Genomic DNA, 22,387 nt, shown 5'->3' with positions numbered 1-22,387 from the left:
GGGAGCTTTGGAAGAGGAGAGGGCCTCAGAGCCCATTAAGAGAGGGGCAGGGGCTGCAGAATTCAGCCCAGACCCCAGGCTTCCTCTGATTTTCTGGCTCAGATCAAATTTTTATCAGGAGTTGATTACCAAGTGTCCTCTTTAATGAAAATTCCTTTCTTGGATATTCTCTTGGGTTGCAGAAAAAAAAGTCACTGTACCTTCAAAGAGTGAGAAATGGGCCCACCAGTCCCCAGGACCTGCACAGAATCTCTCTGGCCCCTAGTCCCTAAAAACTAGGCAGCTGTACACAAGAATGAGGTAGTTCTGTATTTCCTGATAGAGAAAAATCTCCAAGATGAGTAAAGTTATGCAAGATTTCCAAGGGAAGTAAAAATGAGACGGTACAGAATATGCTGTTGGCGTAAAAAAAGAAATATGAATATGTGTCATTGTGACTTTAGGTTTAAAGGGTCTATGGATCAGAGAGATTCTGTGCAGGTCCTGGGGACTAATGGGCCCATTTCTCACTCTTTGAAGGTACAGTGACTGTTTTTTTTTTTTTTTACAATCCAAGATAAGAATGCATCAGAAGGGTATACCCATGCTGTTGGGGTGGGGATGAAATTAGGTTACTAAGTGGGGGTGGTTTTCCCTTCACAATTTTTGCTGGATTTACATGATCCAGTAAATACTACATTATTTAGTATAATCAGGTACTTTCATTATCTATCTCAAGAAAACTGAATTACAATTTTATTAGCACCTCTCTCAGCCATTTCCCTGTGGCCTGGGGCAAGTTCCCTGGCTTCCTCCTACCTGAACTAACAACTCAGCAACAATCAAAACAAGATCAGTGAAAATAATTGCAGTTGGAAGTTCATGGTCCTGTTTGTCATTATTTTTACAGAGCAAAGTTCAGTGTCTAGTTAAGGTGACCAATGTCTTTGACCTGTTGAAACTGTTATTTTGGATGTAGGTTCCTAAGTGATGTCATTGCCAAAAGAAGAATTTGTGCTCTGGATTTTCTCTCTGACTTCAACTTAGAATCAGTGTGGCTGCTTGATGTGTTTTCTTCACGGCACACACATGAGAGAGCCCCTGGTAACTATCTGGGGCCACCAGGTGTGTCTTGGGCAGCCTGCAGGCTCTGGACTGTTCACCCCTTCCTGCACTTGCCCAGCAATTCCCTCCCACTTCCTGAGGTCCTGCACGTAGTGAAAGTTCCTCTTTGTGTACATCGATTTCCCAAATGTTTCCATCGTTTGCCTCATAGCAGCAGCAAAACAGCCATCACATGGGGGAGAAAGCTCCCCCTTCTGCGGCGCCAGCAACACAGACAGAGGGGACCTCCCCTCCAGGAGGACTATGTGTGTGTCCTGGGGTGAGCGGCCCTCCCCCTGGAGGCCGAGACCTGAAAGGTGGCTGCTCTGGTGGTCATTCTGGGTGCCCTGCTGAATCCCAGCCCCTGCTAAGGTGAGCATCGCTCTCTGGGGACACTGAGGTGCATGGTGGGCTAAGGAGCCCCTCCTCATGGGTTGTGCCCCAGAGCCTCACCTACATCCCTAACCCCAGCTCTGTGGATCCTGCTTATGGTACAGCCTTCATGTCCCCTTCCTACTGCAGAAAACAGTCACTGTTACCTCTCTGGTCTCTTTTTACTGTTCTCCATGTTCTAGTTTCCATCACCTGTTACCCATGTCTCTCTTCCATCACCCTCCATCCTCCTCATAAGCTCGTTCTTCTGGGGCTCCATCCTGACGCCCTTCTGCCACAGCCACCCAGACTGAAGGTCCTTTCTCCAGCCTGGTGCTGTGTGCAGCTCAGTTTCTCCTCCAGCATGGCCCACATGCCCTGGCAGTCGTCTTCCCCTGCTCCTGCAGGCACAGAGCTAGGTGTGCAGAGAGGGTGCCCCAAGCTGCTGAGGCACAGAGTTAGCCCGAGGCATGCTCTGCCAGGGCTAATTCTCCTGGTAAGTGGGTCAGTGGAGCATTGCTTCGTGGTGATGAATGACAAGAGAAAGGGCACCGAGCCACCCGGGTGCTTCCCAGGCACGGGAGCCAAGGCAGGTTTCGGAGGAAAAGCAGGGCTTCCCCAAGCGGCAGAGAGAGGGGTTGCAGTGCCGAGACTAGGGAACTGGGAAGAGGGTGGTGTGTTCAGGGAAGAGCTGGGATACCCCAGCAGGTGGAGCAGGGGGCAAAGGCCCAGCAGTTGGGGCAGCACCGCACTGTGGGGTTTAGGCAGGGCTGAGAGTGCAGTGTCACAGGGAGGCCTGGAAAGATGGATGCTACTGCAGACCCATCCTGAGACCCTCCTTAGTGTCCCTTCAGGCCAGGCCCTGACCACCAGCTAGACACCTGGACAGAGCCAACAGTCAGCCAGACTCAAAATGTAGCCCTGCTCTTAAAGATAAGGAGGAAGAGAAGCAATCAACAAACAGTTTCATAAAGGCAGTCTGTTTTGTGATAACATCCATGGGAAAGGGAAGGACAGCCAGTTCAGGTGTGTGGGAGATGCCCAAGGTCTGGGGTGCCATGGTAGGGGGATGCCACACTGGGGTGGTCCCGTGTGGTCAGAACCATCACAGCATGAGTGGGAGAATCCGAAACAGCTGGTGTGGAGACAGGCCGGAGCATGTGAGATGAGGTCCATGGGCGGGCTCTGGAGGCACCTCCACAACCATGCCCATGAGTGTCCTCGGGAAGCCATGCAGTGTTATGTCAGCATTCCTAAGTGACCCTTCTGAGGCTCTGCTATATCTTCTTGGTGTTGATCCTGTCATCCAGGTATCCAGACCTCCCTTCTGCTTCTTTCCATCCCTTGGAACCCACTGAATGTCCCTTCCTCTGGGAGCCTTCCCAGCGGCTCCCAAGTGGGCTCAGGTGCCCCCTCTGTGTTTCCAAAGCATGGGGCACACTGGATCAGAGTCCCAAGTCATGCACTGCACATCAACAGGCCCCCTGCCCACCTGGCCAATGATGATTGCCAGGGTTTCCTAAACACGTGCCATATGTACCTTATGCCAAGCTGTGCCGGCCAGAGCTGCCAGGGAATCAGCCCTGGGGTCTCAGGGGGCAGAGCTTGTCACCACCAAAGCAGAGCATGCGGGCAGCGGTGTTGGAGCCCAAAAATGTGTGCAAGCTTAGGGGTACTTGGGTGTGTATTTTGGGGTCAGGGCTGAGAGGTATTTTGGGGTCTATATGGGAAATGTTCAGTGCCAAATGGACTCGGTGTTTTATCAACTAGGCAAGAAAGAGCATCACACTTTGGAGTCCCAGGGGCCCGGAAGAGGCCTACTGCTGAGGCCTCTCTGCCTGCCGAGGAGGAGCAGAGTGAGGGGCATGCAATCCATCCCGACCCGCCAGCTGGGCCACCCCAGAGGCAGATGTGGCCAGGGCAGTTGTGCGGTGACACTTCATCACACATCTGCCTTCAGGGGCAGGACCTGAAGTGCCTGTGAGGGAAGTGGCTGGGCTGCCTCCGCAGGTCATCATTCAGCCACCAGATCCCCAGTGGGGCTGCCGTTCTGGCACCTGGGGTTTCCACGTCCTGGCATGTGGGTAACCTCCCTGGGTCTCACTTTCTTGCCTGCAACATGGGGACAGTGCAGTGACTGGCGTGAGTCAGCCCTGAGTAAGGTGCCCCAAGGCTGCTCTCAGTTGCACAGGCCGCAGGCCCAGGCCCGGGTGATGAAACAGCACGGGGCATTCCGTCAGCCAGTGTTCCCAATTCTGCCTTCACGCAGCAGGCTGCTTACTCACCAGCTGCCGGAAAATTGAGCAATCCGGGCTCTGGAAAACAATGCCAGGGTCAAGGGCAAAGTTGAACCTTCAAAGGGAAAGAAGGTTGCAATCCAGGAGACCCTCAAAGCAAAGTTGTTTTTAACCCAAGGGATAAAACAAAAAGATGTTCTGCTGTGTTCCCTAATCAAAACAGGGATGATGCAAATTTTGCAGAGGCTGGCCATGGCCCCAGGCACTCTGAGCATGAGGGCACTGCTCTCCTGCCAATCAGAGTGCAGAGGCAGGCTCACTCTCAGTCCTCCCAAACAGCCAAATCCTGAACATGGGAGTGGAAAGATGAGCCCACCAGGCCCCTCATCTGCCTTCTACTTGGGGTGCTGTTGACCAAGGTACTAAATGCCAGGCACATGGATGGTGCTCAGATGTGTTTGTTCCCCATCTTTCTGCACCAAAGACCACGTGAGCCATGGGTCACATGTGCCATGGGTTGGACCAGCTCCACATCCCAGGGGGACATAGGTAAAGATGTATATTCTTGGGCCCCCAGACTCTCACTGGGAACCTCTGGGCAGCCCAGGCCTCTGCTTACCCAAACTTCTGGGGGATGCTGGTGCTTGCTGACTGGTTTAGAAAACCCCCTGGATCCTGCTCTTTCTGGAAAGTGGGTGGGCTTTGTGGGTACTCTGGCCAGAGGGGACTCCAGAGCAGCAGGAGACCTGATGAGCTCAGCTTGTCCCCAGAAGAACTCTGGCTATATCCACTGAGGTTTCCCTTCCCCTGCACAAGAGAAGAAGATGCATCCAGGAGAGGGTGCCCTGGTCCCTGCATGGGCCATGTTAGGCACCATGCTGTTTGGTTAGGCACTACAGTAACTCCCTGGAGGTTAGGTCTGTGGTTTCATTAGATGGTCAGTGTCCACAACTCTGATGAGGAGAAGATTGGCCCAGGATTTCTGGAGGTCTCTGCCCAGCACCGATTTCTGCTCTGCGCACCCTTTGCACCTGGAGATCTGCATGCATCTCTGGGCCCACCAGTCAATTCCAAATGTCCAGAACCCCCTCAACAAGGCCCTTCAAAACCATGTGGGGCAGTGGGATCTCTCCCACCAACCCTCCTAGTGCATAGGACCACAGGGGTGCAGTCACCAGGAATTCATGACAGTCCCTGCTGCATCACACACTCTCATTTGCTGTTGTCAGTGTCTTCTTGTGGGCAATTCTAATAGTTACTTATTTACCTATATCTCCTTGTTTTAATCAGCATTTTCCAGATGCCATATGATGTGGAGCATTTTTTTTCATGTACTTATTTGCCATCTGTTTATCTTCTTTGGGGATGTGTCTGTTAAGGTCTTTGGCCATTTATTAATCAGGGTGTTTATTTTCTTTGAGTTTTGAAAGGGTTTTGTTAACCTTTCAGATGTCTTTTATCAGACTTCTGTTTTTCAAATATTTTCCCTGAGTCTGTGTCCTTTCTTCTCAGTCTCTTCACATTTTCTTTCACAGGTGAGAACTTGATTTTACTGAAGTGTATTCAATTTTGATTTAGGGACTATGCATTTGGTGTCTAAAAATCATCACCATACCCAAGGTCATCTAGGTTTTCTGTATGTTATCTTCTAAGAATTTATAGGTTTACATTTTACATTTAGATTTGTGATTCATTTTGAGTTAATGTTTGTGAATTGTGAAGGCTGTAAGGTCTATGCCTAAGTTCACCTTTTACACATGGATGTCCAGCTGTTCCAGCACCATTTACTGAACAGACTATCTTTTGTCCATGGTGTTGCCTGCCTCTGCTCCTTTGTCAAAGAGCAGGCTTCGTTTATGTGTGTCTGTATCTGGGCTCTCTATTCTGTTCATTGACCTACTTGTCTACTCTTCTGCCAAAACCACAACATCTTGATCATTGTAGCTTTATACTAAGTATTAAAGTCAGGTACTGTCAGTCCTCCAACTTTGTTCTTCAATATTGTGTTGGCTTTCCTGGGTCTTGTAAACAGTTTATCAATATCTATAAAATACCTTAATGCAATTTTGATTAGGATTGTATTCAATCTATAGATCAAGTTGGGAAGAACTGTCTTCTTGGCTCTATTGAGTCTTCCTAACCTATTCTTTTGAGCATGGAATGTCTCTCCATTTATTTAGTTCTTATTTGATATCTTTCATCAGAGTTTTGCACATATAGATCTTGTGCATATTTTGTTAGATTTATACACAAGTGTTTCATTTTTGGGTATGCTAATAAAAGTGGTGTTATGTTTTTCATTTCAAATCCTATTTATATACTGCTGGTATATTCAAAAGGGATTGACTTTTGTATACACACCTTGTATCCTATAACCTTGCCTTTATTAGTTGCAGAAGGTTTCTTTGTTGATTCTTCCGGATTTTTTTACATAGATGATTCCGTCATCTACAGACAAAGACAGTCTTATTACTACCTTCCCATTTGGTATACCTTTATTTCTTTTTCTTGTCTTATTGCAGTAGCTAGTACAATGTTGAAAAGCAGTGATAAGAGGTGACATCCTTGTTGTTCTCCTATTCTAGTGGGAAAACTTCAAATTTCTCATTAAATATGATGTTAGCTGCAGGTTTTTGTATATATTCTTTATCAAGTTGAGGAGGTTTCCCTCTATTCTGAGCTTACTGAGATTTTGTAATAAATGGGTATTAGATGTCAAATGCTTTTTCTGCATCTATCAATATGAATCCTGTGATATGTCTTTAACCTATTGATGTGATGGATTACTTGATTGGTTTTCAAATGATGAACCAACTTTGCATACCACTTGGTCATGGCACATAATTATTTTATATATTGTTGGATTCATTTACTAATATTTTGTTGGAGATATTTGCATCTATATTCATGAGGAATGTTGGCCTGTGCTTTTCTTCTCTTGTGATGTCTATTTTTGGTATCATGGTAATTTTGGCCTCAGTGAATGGGTTATAAATTTTCCCTGCACTCCTAGCTTCTGGAAGAGATTGTAGAAAATTGGCACAACTTCTTCCTTAAATGTTCTATAGGATTCACCAGTGAACCTATGTGGACCTGGTACTTTGTTTTGGAAGGTATTTTGAAAGTTCATCCTTACAGATTTTAGCTATTTTAAAGAAGTACTTGTGCTGTGATATTTTGCACTTGATTATTAATGAACTTAACAGGTTTTTTCCTACTCTGTGGTGTTTCACAACAATCCCAACCATTTGCCTCTTATTTACAACCTGAGGTCAAAGGCAACTTTGAGCTTACTGGTTGTGTAGAAACTGCTTTAGGAATATCCATGTTGGATATGGGATTGTAAGATCAGTGGGTCACGGAGGAGATGACAATAAGGTTTAGAAGGAAAAAGGTTATCACAATCCCAGGTCCTAGAGACAGAAGACATGGCTACCACAAAAGGCCACAGGGAATCACCAGGGTGGTGAGGGGGTTGAGGACAGTAGTGAGGGGACAACTGAGGCCACAGCGTTTATTAGGGTTTCCATGGAAGAGGTAAAGCAGCTGGGTGAACAATTTAGGATTGGCAACTTTGAACAATTCCAGCATGCTCTAAGCTATAGGGGTGGTTCCTAGTTGCCTGGGCCCTGGCCTGGCAGTGGGCAAGGGGGTTGGGGGGGAAGGCAGAGACACATTGCCTCCTGGGAACAGGACAGATGCAGGGGACGGGTAAGTCTGGACATCACAGGTGCTGCCCTGGCCCTCTGCTGTCTCCAAGAATTGGCTAGCCTGGGAGGGGCAGTCTCTCTCCAGCCAGAAAGGGCTTAAGATGTCCAAACATCAAATATACCAAAAATAAAAACACATGTGCAAAACAGAAACAAATAATTCATTGTGCTGGAGTTCAAAAAACACACTGGTGTGAGATGGAAATAGGAACGCTGTCAGGGCATGAATTCTGCAAGCATGTGGCCTGGAGGCATAGTGATGCAGATGCTGACAGTTGCTGAGTATGGAGCATATGCCAAGTGTCATACTGAGGATTTCCTACACATGCTCATAAAGCCCATGATGTGGCTTGCATTGTCCTGAGCTGTCCAAGGCCCAAACTTTCAAGGGCCAGCCTCTCAGCCAGCCATCCCTATACCAAGAGCATTAATGGGTGCTATAATGCAGGTGTTGGTGTGGCAGACTGGTGGGCACATGGGAGCCTGCAGCTTGGATTGGAGATTGTGCTTCAGTGTGGGCTCAGCTGCACAATGAGGGCATCTGGGTTTCATGGTGGGAGCCTCTGTGACAATCATGGCTGAACGTGAACATGCTGGGCTCTCAGCAGGGACCAGGAGCCTGGGGTAAGTGGGGCAGCTTCTGTGTCCAGCCTGGAGCCCCTGCAGGGCCCCTGTATACCTCCCCAGAGCACTGCCCACCATGCTGGGGAAGGGGCTGATGACTGGTGATGCTGTGTGCCAGAATGATGTGCTCCATGAAGATTTTGAAATTGTTTTTATTCACAAACACAAACAAAAGAGCCTTATGTTGTGCTCAAAGCAGCATGCCTAAGGGCCAGGAGGTCAGGAGCTCAGAGGACCCTGGGGGTGGCCTGGTGTGGTGAGAAAACATCTGGATGCTGGGATAGCATCCAGGCAGCCCCCAGCTGACTTGCTCCAGGACTGTGGACACCTCTGCTCCAGGGCCTTCAATGTCTCATTGGAAAATAATGAGCTGCATGTCTTGCCAATGGGTTTCAGCCTTGGGCAAGATCGCTATGGATTCACTGTGATCAAAGAAATCGACAGCAAAACGTTCTTGGGGTGAAAGGGTTTATTACCCGGCTTGTTCTCCCACGGTAGGTCGAGCACTAGCATCTCTGCCTCTGCCCAGAGCACTGGGCCAGCTCTCTATATAGTGCAATAATAGCTTATTGACTATAGGTGCAGAAGCCGCAGCCCAGCAACAGGCCAGTTACATCATCAGGTGGTTTAAGTTCAGTGAGGATCCTGGCCATAGGAACCCCAACTTCCCCACACTCCACCCCTCCAGGATTCTTGCCTTACAAACTACATGCTTTCAATCTTCTGCAATGGTCCCTGTGCAAGAAAGCTGGAGCACTGTAAGCAGATTTCACAATAGCAACAGAAGATAACAATTTAGAGATAATAAAAATTAAGGCACAGCAAGATTTTGATACAAAAATTATAATAATCCTCAAGCCAGAGGAAGTTTCCAATCCACAAAGACTTTAGGGGCAATAGGACACATGTTTTAATGCCACCAACAGAGGCAAATCTTGTCCACCAGGTAGGATGCATGCAAAAGAGTGGTCCTGTGATAGGACTGTAGCAGGAAGGGGGTGCCTTCCAGGCCTAGTATACCATACTTTTACTCCTTTCCCCGTGAGAATTACTGAAGGGTCTATATATAGTGCTACTGGAGGTGCATGCACTGGCCATAATGATAAAACAAAACTCCCCAGTAAGATGCTCTTACCTTCTGGCAATTCAGGATGTACTACTGTGACCTTTGGCGGCCACTCTGCTATTATTCCAGGAATACACAGGAGGTCAGCTTCCAGGCCTTGTCCCCAAGGTGCCAGGAGAGCCAGCCATCATTGGTCCATGTGGAAGGTCCAAGGCCACGTCCACTCAATGGAGTCTCCGGGGTTCAGTGCAGTTGGTGCTGGCAGCAAGATGTTATTCTGGTGGCCAAACCTAGGCTTCAGTGATCCCTCCTTGGTTTGTACTTGCAGATGCATGAGGGAGGCAGCCATATGTGTTAACATGTCTACGGGGCTCAGAGCTCCCTTTCGGGGTCTCTCATTCAAATACCATAGTACGGTCCATAAGCAGACTGACCATCCCCACAGACTATTGTTAAAATCCGGACTAAAGTCAGATACCAAGCCATTGTGCTTCTCTATCATACATGCTGCAGTAGGATTGTGTGGCACATGAAACTTCCACTTGATTCCCAGCTGTCGTACCCATTCTTGCAGTGTATGTCCAGTAAAATGGGTGCCCTGATCACTTTCAATCACCTGTGGTTAGCCATAGGCAGCAAAGAGATGCTCCAGGCCTCTTTTGGTTGCTGCTGGTCTGCACAACGGGTAGGAAAAGCAACCAGAAGTCCAGTAGCTGTGTCCACACAAGTCATCGTGTCCTGATATCCTTCTGACACAGGTAGAGGCCCAATATAGTCTATCTGCCACCTGACGAGGGGTATAGGCCCCTTAGCTATAGGCCCCCATGTTGCTGTGGAACTTGGTGTAAGTCCCTTTTGGAGTACATGACACACTCCTGCCGGGCTCTACTAATTTCTTCGAAGGTCAAAGGCAAACCCCACCAATGGGTTACAACCTACATTGTCTTTTGCCCTGCATGCAACAAACGCTAATGTAGCCATTGGGCTACATCAGAGGCAGGCTTTCCTTCTAACCAACATATCTGGGCCAATTTATCTGCCTCATCATTTCCTGGGGATGCCAGTGGCTGATGACCTGTCACATGGTATACTGTAATTATTTTGGTCTTACCACAGGCCCATAAGTCTTGCCATAATTCTTGCCCCCAAAGGGGTCAGTGACCAACCAGCCAGGTGGCATGGTACCATGTTGGTAGCCACAGGGTCAAGCCCCGATAGACAGCCCAGCTGTCAGTGCAGACAACTAAAGGGGAGGGCTCCTGGCTGATCACAAGCCACACAGCCTGCAACTCTGCCCATTGGTTGCTCTTCCCCTCACCATCTTCCATCCATATTGTCTCAGTCTTAGGATGGAAAGCTATGGTCCTCCATTTTGGGGGCTGCCCATGGCTGGAACCATCTGTATACCATGCATCTTCGGGTATAGAGGCTCTTCCCTCCCAATAAGGACTCTCTGCTACTAATGGTTCAAAAGCAAGTTCTTTCTGCTTTTCACTAGTATATGTCACCAGCCCCAACAAGCATTGGAGTTCTTCACTCAAGGGGCTACTAGAGAGGGCACTACACTGCTGTAGCTAAGCACCCCACTTGGCTAGTGTTGGGTATTTGTGGCACACCACTCCTTGGCTTTTGGGTCCAGTCTCATACCCACCCCAAGATAGGACAGGTGGTTATTACCTTTATCGGGGCCATTCCAGTGATGGGTTCTCTAGCCAGCAAGGCTGATACACAGCAGCCAGTTGTTTTTCTGTCAAAATGTATCATACATCTGCCCTCTTCCAAAGTTGTGACCAGAATCCAATGGGTTGGCGAGTTCATTCAAGCCGCTGCCAGAGACCCCAGCCATAACCATCTTCAGTGACATGAACATCCAGCTCACAGGGCCTTGATGGGTCTATCACACTCAAGGCCTGTATGGCCTTGACTGCCCATTTTGCTTTAGTAAAGGCAGAGGCACATGTCTCATCCCAGTCCCACCTGACACCCTTTTGTACCAACTGGTATAAGGGCTTCAGAATTTGCACCAAATGCGGTATAAACACTCTCCAGTAGCCTAGAAGACCCAGAAATTCCTGTAGTAATGTTACAGTTGTGGGGGTAGGAAAGTCCTGGACTTTGTCTATAACTGCTTCTGGAATAACTTTGGTCTTACCTGACCAGATGACCCCCAAGAATTTAACAGACAAACCAGATCCCTGAACCTTGGTGTTGTTCACAGCCCATCCTTTCTCTTGTAAATGTTGCAGCAGTCTAGGTGCTGCACCTTCTAGATCTGAAAGAGAATCGGACGTGAGCATGACATCAATATAATGGTACAGCTGCATCATTGGCTCCTATGTAGCCAAGTCCTGGGCTACAAGTCCATGACAGATGGTGGGGCTGTGGAGGTTTCCCTGTGGAAGGACGGTGAAAGTCCATTGCCATCCTTCCCACGTGAAGGCAAACTGTTCCTGACTTTCCTGTTCAATGTCAATGGAAAAGAAGGCATTAGCAAGATCTACCACATAATGGTATGTTTTCAGTTCATGGCTGAGGGTATCCATCAGGCCTGTAATAGAGGGGACAGCAGCATGCATAGGGGGCATGACTTTATTCAGTTCTCTGTAATCCAGTCATCCACCAGGAGCCATCTGGCTTTTTTACAGGCCATACTGGGGAATTGAAAGGACTATGGGTGGGCTTTATAATACCCACCTTTTCCAGCTCCTGGAGAGTTTCTCCAATCTCTTTATGCAGTTTGTGTTGTTTGATATTAGTCACCCGCCAAGGCACAGGCAAAGCTATGGGTGGGTGCCTAGCATGTCCCCTCAGAACTGCCTTCACCACATGTACTCTCAGTCTGAACTCACCTGCAGTGGTCTGCAACCATAGACCCTGCAAGATATCAATCCCCAAAATATACTCAGGAATAAGAGATATATACACAGTATAATCCTTTGGAGGTAGACATCCTATTCCCAAAGGGATCTGGGCTTTTTTCACCCTGATAGCCTTCTCCCTGTAACCATTTATGATAGTGGGGGTCCTGGGGAACCACTCAGGGTTACCATGAATCAATGAACATTCATCCCGTGTCCACCAGAGCCAGGACATGTTGTATGTTCATGGGGGACCAATGGCTAGCTATTTTAACATGTCGCCTTCGGTTCCCCCTGGTCCCTCAGGGCAGATACCTTGACCTTTCCCTCAGTCAAACCGTGTTCCCCAATCACCTTCCTGTGTGGGCTCAAGTGAGGTTGGCTTGTTCTCCAGCAGGAAGTCTTACAAACACACAGGCCAGACTCATGGCTCTGTCTCTGACCTCTGCCTCTTTGGTCTTAATGGCAGGAACTGCTGCTCTGGTTTCAGTTGTTGCCATAGCTCTGGTAAGATCCAATTGGACTTCCTCTCTAATTTCCTTCCATCTGCTCCTGCCCATATTAAGTCAACCCACATCTGGGTCCTTGTAACCTTCATAGGGCCCTGTAAATTCTTCTTATGGATAACAGGTCTTACTTCATTCCGGATTCTCATTGCTTCAGCCTCTCCTAAGTCTGCTACTGTACATGTCACCTCACTTATGGGATGCCCTAAGTGAGGGGAAAGAATGGCCACTAGAGACCCAAAGAAGGATGTGGGAGCCATTTGAAGTACAGTATTTCTCATCCCAGTAGTGAAAATCTCTTCATCTGGGTTATATTTCTCTAGACTATAGATGGCATTTCTTATGCCTAGCTCTCATAGAACCTGTTGGAGCTCAGCATGTCTGCCATCTAACAGGAGAGGATGGCAGATCACCCGGATTGGGCCACACAGCATTAAGTACAGCCATAAGCCAATCAAGGAGGGGGTGACTCTCTGGGTACTGATGTGCATTTTGTAATCACTGCCTCAAGGTGGGTTGCACTGTCAGGGAAGCCAGCTTTCCCATCTCTGATCCCGACAGAACAATTCCATCCACCCCTAAGTCCCACAGACACAGGAGCCAAGCTGATATTGACTCCGAAGGCTTCTGCCTAAAAGGGGAGTCCAAATACACTGGCTCAGCCTGAGTATAGGGGCGGAGCATAGAGTGCCCCATGACCTGGGGAGGGGGCTGCTCCGCTCCTGGGGGACTTCCAGCTGCTGGATCTTTATTTTCTTTACAACCACTGGGTGTGCTTTCAATACAGGAGGCACCAGTGCCTCCGGCACCAGCCCTTCATCCTTCTCCTGCTCCTCCATTTCTGGGACTGATGGCACCTTTCTCTCCCTTCCCCCAAATGCCTCCTCTGCTACAACCTTTACCTTTTCTTCTGTGCCTCGCAGCAATGCCACCTCAGTCTACAGGTCTCTTACCTTCAGCTCAATGCTTCACAGCTGATGTTCCCTGTACCACCTCCTCCTGTGCTTCCCTCAGGAGTTCGTCCTTTTCCTTGATGACCTCTTCCTCCTTCAGAGCACCTGGCAGTGCTGCTGTCTCATCTCCAATGGCACCTTGCTGCCAGCGCTCTCGTGCCGCCTCCTCCCATATCAATGCCATTTCCCTCCTCAGGGCATCCACAGAAGTCTGCAGCTTGCGTTCTCATGCCGCCTCTTGCAACAATGCCACTTCCCTCCTCAGAGAATCTACTGAAGTTTGCAGTTGGCGTTCTCACGCCGCCATTTCTTGGGTCCTCTCTGTACACCTTTTTAAGACTGTGAGAAGCAGCCAACCCACAGTCCCCGCTGCCTCCGGGCACTCTGCTTCTCAAAGGATCTGCTTACTATACCAAGAGCCACCCCTACTGCCTCAGGTGTCACCTCCACTTGCCTCCAGTCCTGGGGTGGGGCCCAGCCCTCTAGGAGGCAAGCCACCTCAGACCACACACCCATTGGGGGACGATCCACTGTCTCCCCTTTCACGGGGGCAGCCCGCTGAAGTACCCCTCCCATAAGGGCAGCCTGTCTTTTCCCTTGGTCAACAGTGAACTCTGCCAACTTTCGCCAATTGTCTTACCAATGGGTTTCAGCTCTGGGCAAGTTTCCTATCTGTGACCAAAGAAATCGACAACAAAATGTTCTTGGGGTGAAAGGGTTTATTACCCGGCTTGTTCTCCCGGCAGTAGGTCAAGCACTAGCATCTCTGCCTCCACCCAGAGCACTGGGCCAGCTCTCTATATAGCACAATAACAGCTTATTACCTACAGGTGTGGAAGCGGCAGCCCAGCAACAGGCCAGTTACATCAACAGGTGGTTTAAGTTCAGTGAGGATCCTGGCCATAGGAACCCCAACTTCCCCACACTGTACCATCTGAGATTTATGTTTTTAATTATTATTTACTAAGTACAAGTTCTTTTTGGAAAAAGTGAAATGGATTTAAGTTACATTAATACTTACCTGTCACCCTGCCACCTAGGTATTACCAGCGTCACTATTTCCTGGTCCTCCCGCGGCTGAGGCTGTGGCTGAGAGCATGCCTGTCACACTGCATGCCCCGGCAGCTCTCCCCAGCTCCACCCTGGAGGACCGGTACTCTTTGCTGCTCCCACTCATTAAGGAAGTCTCCTGCGATTCCTCAGAAATGCCAGCCACAGACCCCCCACCCAGAGCACCACTACATGGAGGCGGCAAATTCCCCACAGCAGGACTTGGAGTGCGACAGGTGCAGGCCGCTCTCCTCTTCCCTACCTTTTGACTCTGCTGTAGCTAACATGGGCACATAAATGTTGCCCAGTACTCTGTTGGGGTATGGTGTCCACCCCTTTTGGTTGTGATGATAACAGTAAAACACTTGGTGAGTGTGGATAAAATTGTAATATTTCCAGAATATCTGGCCTGGCTTCAGTTCATTTGCATATCCTCAGGGGTGGAGAGAAGTTCATCTCCATATCAGTGGGCAATTACCTGGGCAGCAGACCACTTGTTTGAACCTGAGAAGTAAGGGGGCGGTCCTTGTTCACTTCTGCCTGAGCACGAGAGAGAGAAGGCCCCAGACTGCAGTTTGTGAGCAATAAACGGGTTTTAAACTTTATTTATCCCTTTAATTTCAGTTTTAGAGGTATTTTGCCCAGGGATTTCCTCTTCCAGGACTTCAAGAGTGCGCGGAGAGCGCACCGCGGGCCGCTCACTCCTTGGGAGTCAGTTGGCGCCTGGCCCTGACTACCTGGTGCCGGGCACTCTCAGGTGCAGGAGGAACGGGCCAGGTGGAGACCCTCAAGGCTCGCCCCCGCCCCCCCCGCCGGCACCCCTCTCCCCACTCCGCCCTGCGCCTGCGCCGCCATGGGGTCGTCCCGTGGAGGCTGTGCGCACGTGGGCTCCAGCTCACCTGCCCGGAGCCGGGGTGCGTGCCGCGGGCACAGGAGGGCTCGGGGCTTGCCAGAGCTGCAGAAGAGTCCCTACGGAAAGGCGAGATGGAGACTGGGGCGCAGGTAGGCCTGCAGGGCGGGGCAGGTCTGGGCCAGCGGGGAGGCGCGCTCGGGTGGGCAGGGACCCGTCTTCCCTGGTCCGGAGCCCCCTGGACCTTTCCCCACCCGTGAGCAAGGCTGGGGCCCGGCCCGCGCGGATGGAGGGGGCCTGCGACGCGGCTCCATGTGCGCGAAGAAAAGCGGGATAGAGATCAGGTAAGCGGCCTCCAGGGAAGGTTCCTCTCACCTTCAGATCCGGGCGGCCTGGGCGGGACCCTGAGCCCCCGGCCTGCACCTCCTGAAGGACAACGGGGAGCCCTTGGTTTCTTCTCTCCTTGGTACAAGGGATCCCTCGGCGGGTTCAAAGGGGAAGAGCATGGCCAGGGTACAGTATCCCGCCGGCCCCACCCTAAGTAATGCTAGGTTTAGCTCCTTCCCAGATGCCTTTAGATTCGTATTTCTCTCCGTTTGCCCAGAAATACCTAAAGCAGAGATCACTCCTCACCAACAGTTTGGAAGATCATTTGTATAAAAACTTTTAAGGATTGCTGCATGTTTATCCATTAGGGTGTTGGTATTTGCCTAGATTTTAGGATGATTAGCCCCTTGTTTATCTTTTATAGGAATTGTGGTTTGTCCTTTTATCCCCTTAGACTATTATTATTGTTTTGCTTGCAGAAGTTTAAAAAAAAATTGTATTCAGTTTAACCTATCTTTTACAGCATCTGTGTTGTGGGTTATTTGAAAGCCTTACCTCTGATGAGTTTGCAGAGAAATCTATCAGTATTTCTTTCCAATACTTTAATAGCTTTGTTTTTTTACATAGAAATCTTTTATTTTTTATGTTTTTGGAATTTATCTTGGTGAATGATTTGATATTAAACTCCAGTTTTGTTCTAGATTTTTAAAAATTATTCCATTGTTTCCTCATAACATGAATTTTTGAAGAGTGTAATACTCAATCCGTTGTAGTTTATTTTAGTGTAGGGTGTTCCGAGGGGCATGGCTTTACTTTGTTTTTTTCCTAAAAGGCCAACGAGTCAGAACAACAGCATGCAATGAGAGACAGACTTCTTTTATGGTCATTTGAAATCCTGTGTCTTCCCAGTGATACTCCTTCTACCTCAGCTGTTCTGAGTATTTGTAAGGCAAATCTAAATGGTTTCCTCTGTAAGTTTTCACTGTTACAATTTATCAAAAAACGTATCAACATGTGATTGTTTATTGGTTGGTAATTCTCAGGAGTAGCTCCTTTTAATGAGAACATAGTCAGGTCTGTATATATTCTGTTAGATAAGCTTAACAGAAGAAACACAAGAAAGCTTAACACAAAAGCTTAACACAAGAAATTTATTGCTCTTGTTCTTCTCCAAGATAGTGGTTACCCTCAAGGAGTAGAAATTTATCATTTAGGACCGCTTGCCCTACCTTAAGATAGGGTCAGTAATTGTCTGATTATCATAAAATATGTTAGGAATCATACCTCCTAACTCCTTGGTTTTTAAAATGAAATCTTAACCTTAAGATGGAGTCCCTCCTGTTCTTCTTATACTATTTATATCTCAGCATTTTTTATCATAGGTATGAAAAATTAATTATGTTGCTTGTCCCATGTCCCTGCTCTACCTCAATATGAGTTCCTTATATGTTTTGAATGTTAGCCCTTATTGGATTTGTGGTTTGCAAATATTTTCCCCCATTCCATAAGGGGGATTCAACATAAAATTAAAAATCCATCCATACTTTGAAGCTTGCCTCAGTTGGGAGTAAATCGGCTAGATGCACTGCAGTGTTCATTAGCAGCACAAATTAACATGTTTAAAAGATGCATTAGAGCTTCTTACAAAAAACAGTTGTTCAGCTAAATTTGTCAAGCCACCTTGACATGAAAGGTTTTCAAGGAGCACTGCAGAGATCAACATGTTATGATAACATAAAAATATTTGCCAAGTACAATTTATCAGTACTGAGAAAAGACTATGAACGTAGGAGTATGAATGGTTCAGTTAAAGCTTTGTTTTGGAAGAAAAAAGCTGGCCATGATGGAGTTGCTACAGTTGAGTCTGGGATTGATACATTGAGTTTTCCAAAACATCACACCCTGTCAGCATGCATGCCTGCCCCATATGCTTTCGCTGTGCACAAAACTGCAGCGTCCATTGGTTTTTTTTAGTTGAGCTTAAACGTTAGGATGATTACATTGACAATGTTTTAAACATTTTTTCCTGGAGGAAAAGAACACATTTTTACCTGAAAGTCATCTGTTTTTCAGTTCTATCCCTAAAACTCACATTTTTCACTGATGGCTTAAAGTGTTGACCAAAAAATATTTTTATTAGACAAAACTAGTGAACGAATGGGTGGACACAGTGTGAGTGTGACTGCAGCCTGCCCCCTCCCCAGGGCATAACCAGAGGACACCCCACTCCCAGGCCAGGCTAGATGCTCCCTTCCAGAAGCCGACCTGTGCAGTTTGTTTCAACAGATCTCTGGACTGAGTGCCTCTGAGGACGAAGGCCCCCTTTCAGAGACGAGTCCACTGCCCTTGAGAAGGGTCCTGCAGCACAGCACCCTGGAGGAAGCCGCGCTTAGTGAGCACAGGCAGTCTCTGGGCTGTGTCCCCTCCCCATTGCCTGCATGCGCTTCCTGGGACCTCCCATCCCAGCAGCCAGGGCTCAGCCCCAAAGCTGCCCTCCAAGAGGGGCAGCCTTCTAATATCTGGGCCTCTGGGGCATCCAGTGGGTTGGTAGGGCCGGACCGGGACCCCTGGGCTCCTGAGGAGGACATGCCCACACCAGCCTCGGGCGCCTGGCCGCAGCAACAGGGAAAGTCCGCCCGGGCAGGAAGGTGGCCACGAAACCTGGGACTGCCTGGGATCCCCAGTGTGGCTGGCAGGAGGAGACGGGACCTGAAGAAGCTGGCGGCTGCGGTAAGCCCTGACCCAGACCCCTAGGCCCTGCTGACCCGGGCTACATTTGGGTCCCCCAGGAGCACTGGGTCCCTGACAAGGCCCTGCCCCTGGGAGGCAGCATGATGACAGCTGGGACAGACAGCGTCACCTTCCCTCACTAGTGGGCCCACTTCCTGAGCATTGCGAGGTCACCGGGACTGGGAAAGGCCATGTGACTGGGGCTTCTCTGATGTCTGGGCCCTGCCCATGCCCACTTGGAGGGTCCCTGGGACTCTGCGTGGCTTCTTACATACTGCCTAAACTTGGGGTCCCAAGCAGTCAGTGGAGGGCCCCCTGGCCCCTTCCTGCTGTGAACACTGCCTCCAAGTGCTCTGCTGGCTCATCTCCTAAGGACTACATGTTCTAGAAGTTTCCCCAGAAGAGCATTGCTGGGGAGACTTCCACCTTGCCCCCACAGGGGTCAGTGGCTGAGACACCCTGGCCCCCAGGTTCTGATGCCCAGAGGGTGGGCTGCGTCCTGGGGGCACCTCATGACCCCATCAGCTCTAGGTAGCCTTGCTCTCTCCTTGGCAGCCTTTGAAGCCCCTTCTGCTGAAGTGCCTGGACTCCTTGGAAGCCGGGTGTGGGAGCGCTGGACTGCTGCTTCCACCTTTTGTTATTTAGCCCCTCCAGGCCCTATTGAAGGGGCATGGGTCCAGCTTCCAGGCTACAGCAGATGGTGCAGCTCTCCAGAAGTCCCTTTCCCTCCAAGCGTTCCTGTTGGCCTTGCAGCCCCCTCTGCATGGCTTCGCTCTCCTGTCTGGTGGGGGTGTCAGTCATTCAGAGCTTCTCTTGATGCTGGCCCACACACACCTCTGTACTGTGCCTGAGCTAGTGAGGAGCAGCCTTGTACAACTGACCAGAAGTCCTGTGTGTGGACCTGACCACCAGGACTGCCTCTCTTTTGCAGTGCATCTGTGTCCTATCCCTAATGTCCTCCCTGTGGGCTGATGCTCCGCCCTGCCGCCAGGAGGGATAGAATGAGCCTGGCTGGAATATTCCAGAGCTGAAGAAGAGAAGGGGCCTGTGGGTGTCACTGTGGGATGGTGATTGTCACAAAACCTCACCTCCCCCAGCTCATCCTGGGTCTCCAGAGACAGCACAGCCCCTGGGCCCAGGCGGCCCTTCTGTGTAGGCTGCAGGTGCTCTGCTGGGGCAGCCAACTCCCAGCTGTGTGCATTGCTTCAGGGGCAGTTCCTTTGCTTCCAGGGGCTTGCTGCCTGGTCGCGGGCTCCCACTCCAGCCATTGTCCATGCCCCCACTGGCACTCCTCAACACCAGCATTTCCTGTACCTCATTTTGCCCTTCTGGGTTTGCTTCTATTTTTTCACTTTCAGGGTCAGGACCCTGATGCGTGGTAACCTGACATCAGTGGCAGCAGACACCATCCAACATTGTACTTTGTGATCCAGCACCAACACACACCCTGTGCCATCGTGCTCAGCCACCTGTACCCCAGGCTCCAGTTTCTATGAGCCTGAGCCTGTCTTGTTCAGAAGCAGGTTTCCTCCTGCTCCTTTCCTAGTTCTGGCCTGAGGCCGCTTCCTCCTCTCCTTTCCTAGTTCTGGCCTGAGGCCGCTTCCTCCTCGCTGCAGCTCCTGAAGAGGGGGCTCCTCAGGCCTGTGGGAAATTGTCTAGACTGCCCCACACAGACGCTCTGCCCTCAGATGCTGCCCAGGCTGGCCCCCTTGTCCCTGTCCCATCCCCACTGGCCCCTTCATGCTCTTGCCAGACCAGGTCCCCTGGTCCTTACCTTATCTTCCTGCCCCACCTGGAGACTCGGCCCTCTGGGTGGTGGCTGGCACCTGCAGGCTGGCCAGGTTAGCTCTGAGCTGAGAAGCCCAGATGGTGCCCAAGAGCTGACCGTGTGGGTTCTGCAGCCCAGCATGGATATCTGCTTTCCCTACATAGCCTCTCCTGCTGAGCAAACCATCTGAGACACCTTTCCTCTGACAGATGGAGCGAGTGAGGCAGTGGGAAGCCTGGCTGCTGCAGAGCATCGAGGAGGCCACCCAACATGAGCTCACCATCCAGGACTGCTAGAACAGAATAAGGCACCCCTAAAGCAGGGCACCCTGAAACAGAATCCCAGGCTGGATTGGAACAATAGGACAGGTAGACTCTAAGGTCAGGCAAGGTCAGGTGTTCTGTTTTGACTGAACCAGTGAGAGTTTTGCTGTCTAGCCGTGGGGCAGTCAGAAAGCATTAAAGAGTGAGAACGTGGTTTTCCTGCACTTGTGTGGGGTTTCCAGTAAAGCAGGAGGGATGAAATTTCCCAGGAGAGCGGACATGGCCGGGCTACAAGTCCTGGGGTGGTTGCACCCACTCCCCTCTGCTGACGCTCCTGGCTGGTGGATGGACACACTTGTGAGTTCAACAGCTGGTTCCTCCATTATAAGCTGACAGATCAACTTGTTCACTTTTTCTTTTGTTACAACAATTTATCAGCCTATAAAAACTAACGCTTATGAAGTCTTCAAATGAAATTATAAAGCATGAAAATTGCCTACAATTGCACATGGAGATAAATCAGTGTAGTTCCTTCTCATTCTTACTGCTAAAAATAAACAGTTTTCATGAGAGCTATTTCTAAAATCTGGCTGATGCAGAGTAATTCAGATATGTAATCAGGTTACCTCTCTCTGTCTTGTTTCCATCTTTTGAAAAATTCACCTTCAGAATGAAACCAGGGAGAAGGAAGAATAATGTAAGGACTCTGGGGAAACTTGCTGGAAGCTGGGGAATTACAGGCATGCAGGAGGCAGTTTTATGAGAAAGATAATTTCCTAGATATTTATGTTGCCTTTCTCCTGTGTGTGTTAATTAAAGGGGTTCCTGTGTTTGCACAGAGGAATTTATGCAGGTCTCCATAGGCCCTCCAGTTACATGTTTGAAATGCACTTATCTCAGAAATGTCAAAAAACAGCATAGACTGAGAATGTTCTGTCCATGGGAAGACGCTGGTAGGACATGAAAGAGGGAACAATTCCCATGCCAGTGTCTCCACAGCCCGAACCTGCACACAAGGACGGGAGTCCCACTAGCTTGCCGCCACCGTCTGAGCCCGCAGGAGTGTGGCTGGCCCTAAGGGGCATTCTCAGACTGTGACAGTCAGACAACAGTGCTGGCAGCTCAGGGTGGGCAGTCGGTGAGAAACTGCAGGATTTCTAGATGAACATTGTCTTAGGGGAAATGACAGACCATAAACAGTAACCCTTGGGGGGAATGAAGCCATCCATGCTCATTCAGAGATGGGGGCAGGGGTGACTTGTATCACCATTTTGAATGAAAAGCATCTCCTTAACTCTCGTTGTGTATGCAAACCACATAATTTGCAAAAAACACAGTTTAGAACATGGGGAAAGGAAATGCATACTCTTCCTGATACAGTTTCTCTTAAGTTGAAATGAGTTTTCCTCTCCACTCTACTTAATGTTTTACCCTAGGGTAATGATCACGTTTACACACAGTGTCTGTCCTCAGAGCCTAAGCACTCCCCTTTGTCACTAAGTGTGGCTCTGAGACTGGACCAGACGGACCTGCCCAAGTTCTACTGCAGGATGCCCTGTGCTCTGTGTTGAGATTTCCACACTGCCAGACATTTGGTCTCTGTATTAGTTTCTGTTAGCTGAGTGTCTTGGTTTCTACTGTGTTTAATTTCTGACTGCTGCATAATAAGCGACCACAAGCTGAGAGGCTCAAAACAAAATCCATTTATTATCTCAGTTCTGGCAGCTCTGCCAGGCCTCTGCCTGGGACCCTCCAGGTGAGGTCAAGGTGGGTTCTCACCTGCAGAATCATAGCAGAAATGGAATCCAGTTCCTTGCGGTTGTAGATCTCAGGGCCCTGTTTCTTTCTGGCTGCCAGCTGGGGGCTGTTCTCAGATCCCAAAGGCCTCCTGTGTTTACGTGTCCTCCACAATTTTCAACCTCTGGGGTACAACAGAAGCTGTTTGGGCTCCACATCCACCAGCCCGCCTCTTCTGCCACCAGTGGGAGGA

General features: G+C 49.4%; 1 protein-coding gene across 8 annotated transcripts; it reads left to right on the top strand.

The window, feature by feature from the left end:
* Positions 1–1,259: 1,259 nt before the first annotated feature.
* CCDC201 (coiled-coil domain containing 201) lies at positions 1,260–20,973 on the top strand. Of its 8 annotated transcripts, XR_012132412.1 has the most exons (5): positions 1,280–1,455; positions 14,450–15,461; positions 17,923–18,366; positions 18,922–19,924; positions 19,962–20,973. XR_012132412.1 is itself a non-coding variant. In XM_073239118.1 (4 exons), exons 2-4 carry the CDS (start codon positions 15,444–15,446, stop codon positions 20,428–20,430), a joined length of 549 nt encoding a protein of 182 aa, XP_073095219.1. In that variant the 5' UTR covers positions 1,280–1,455; positions 14,450–15,443; the 3' UTR covers positions 20,431–20,973. The 8 variants fall into 8 exon arrangements, 3 of the variants coding, with proteins under 3 accessions (XP_073095219.1, XP_073095218.1, XP_073095220.1); XR_012132416.1 differs by lacking the exons at positions 18,922–19,924; positions 19,962–20,973 and having other exon boundaries at positions 1,269–1,455; positions 14,450–16,607; positions 17,923–18,028; positions 18,177–18,193; XR_012132415.1 differs by lacking the exons at positions 18,922–19,924; positions 19,962–20,973 and having other exon boundaries at positions 1,270–1,455; positions 14,450–16,580; positions 17,923–18,028; positions 18,177–18,209.
* Positions 20,974–22,387: the final 1,414 nt, after the last annotated feature.

The sequence above is a fragment of the Manis javanica genome, chromosome 6 (assembly GCF_040802235.1).
Source record: "Manis javanica isolate MJ-LG chromosome 6, MJ_LKY, whole genome shotgun sequence".
Classification (NCBI taxonomy): domain Eukaryota; kingdom Metazoa; phylum Chordata; class Mammalia; order Pholidota; family Manidae; genus Manis; species Manis javanica.
This window is presented reverse-complemented; position numbering and strand designations above follow the sequence as displayed.

Bases quoted from the DNA above. Each gene is read 5' to 3' on its own strand.
- CCDC201 (XM_073239117.1), top strand. The intron at 18,367-18,921 runs GTAAGCCCTGAC...TCTCCTTGGCAG, and splicing joins TGAAGAAGCTGGCGGCTGCG to CCTTTGAAGCCCCTTCTGCT.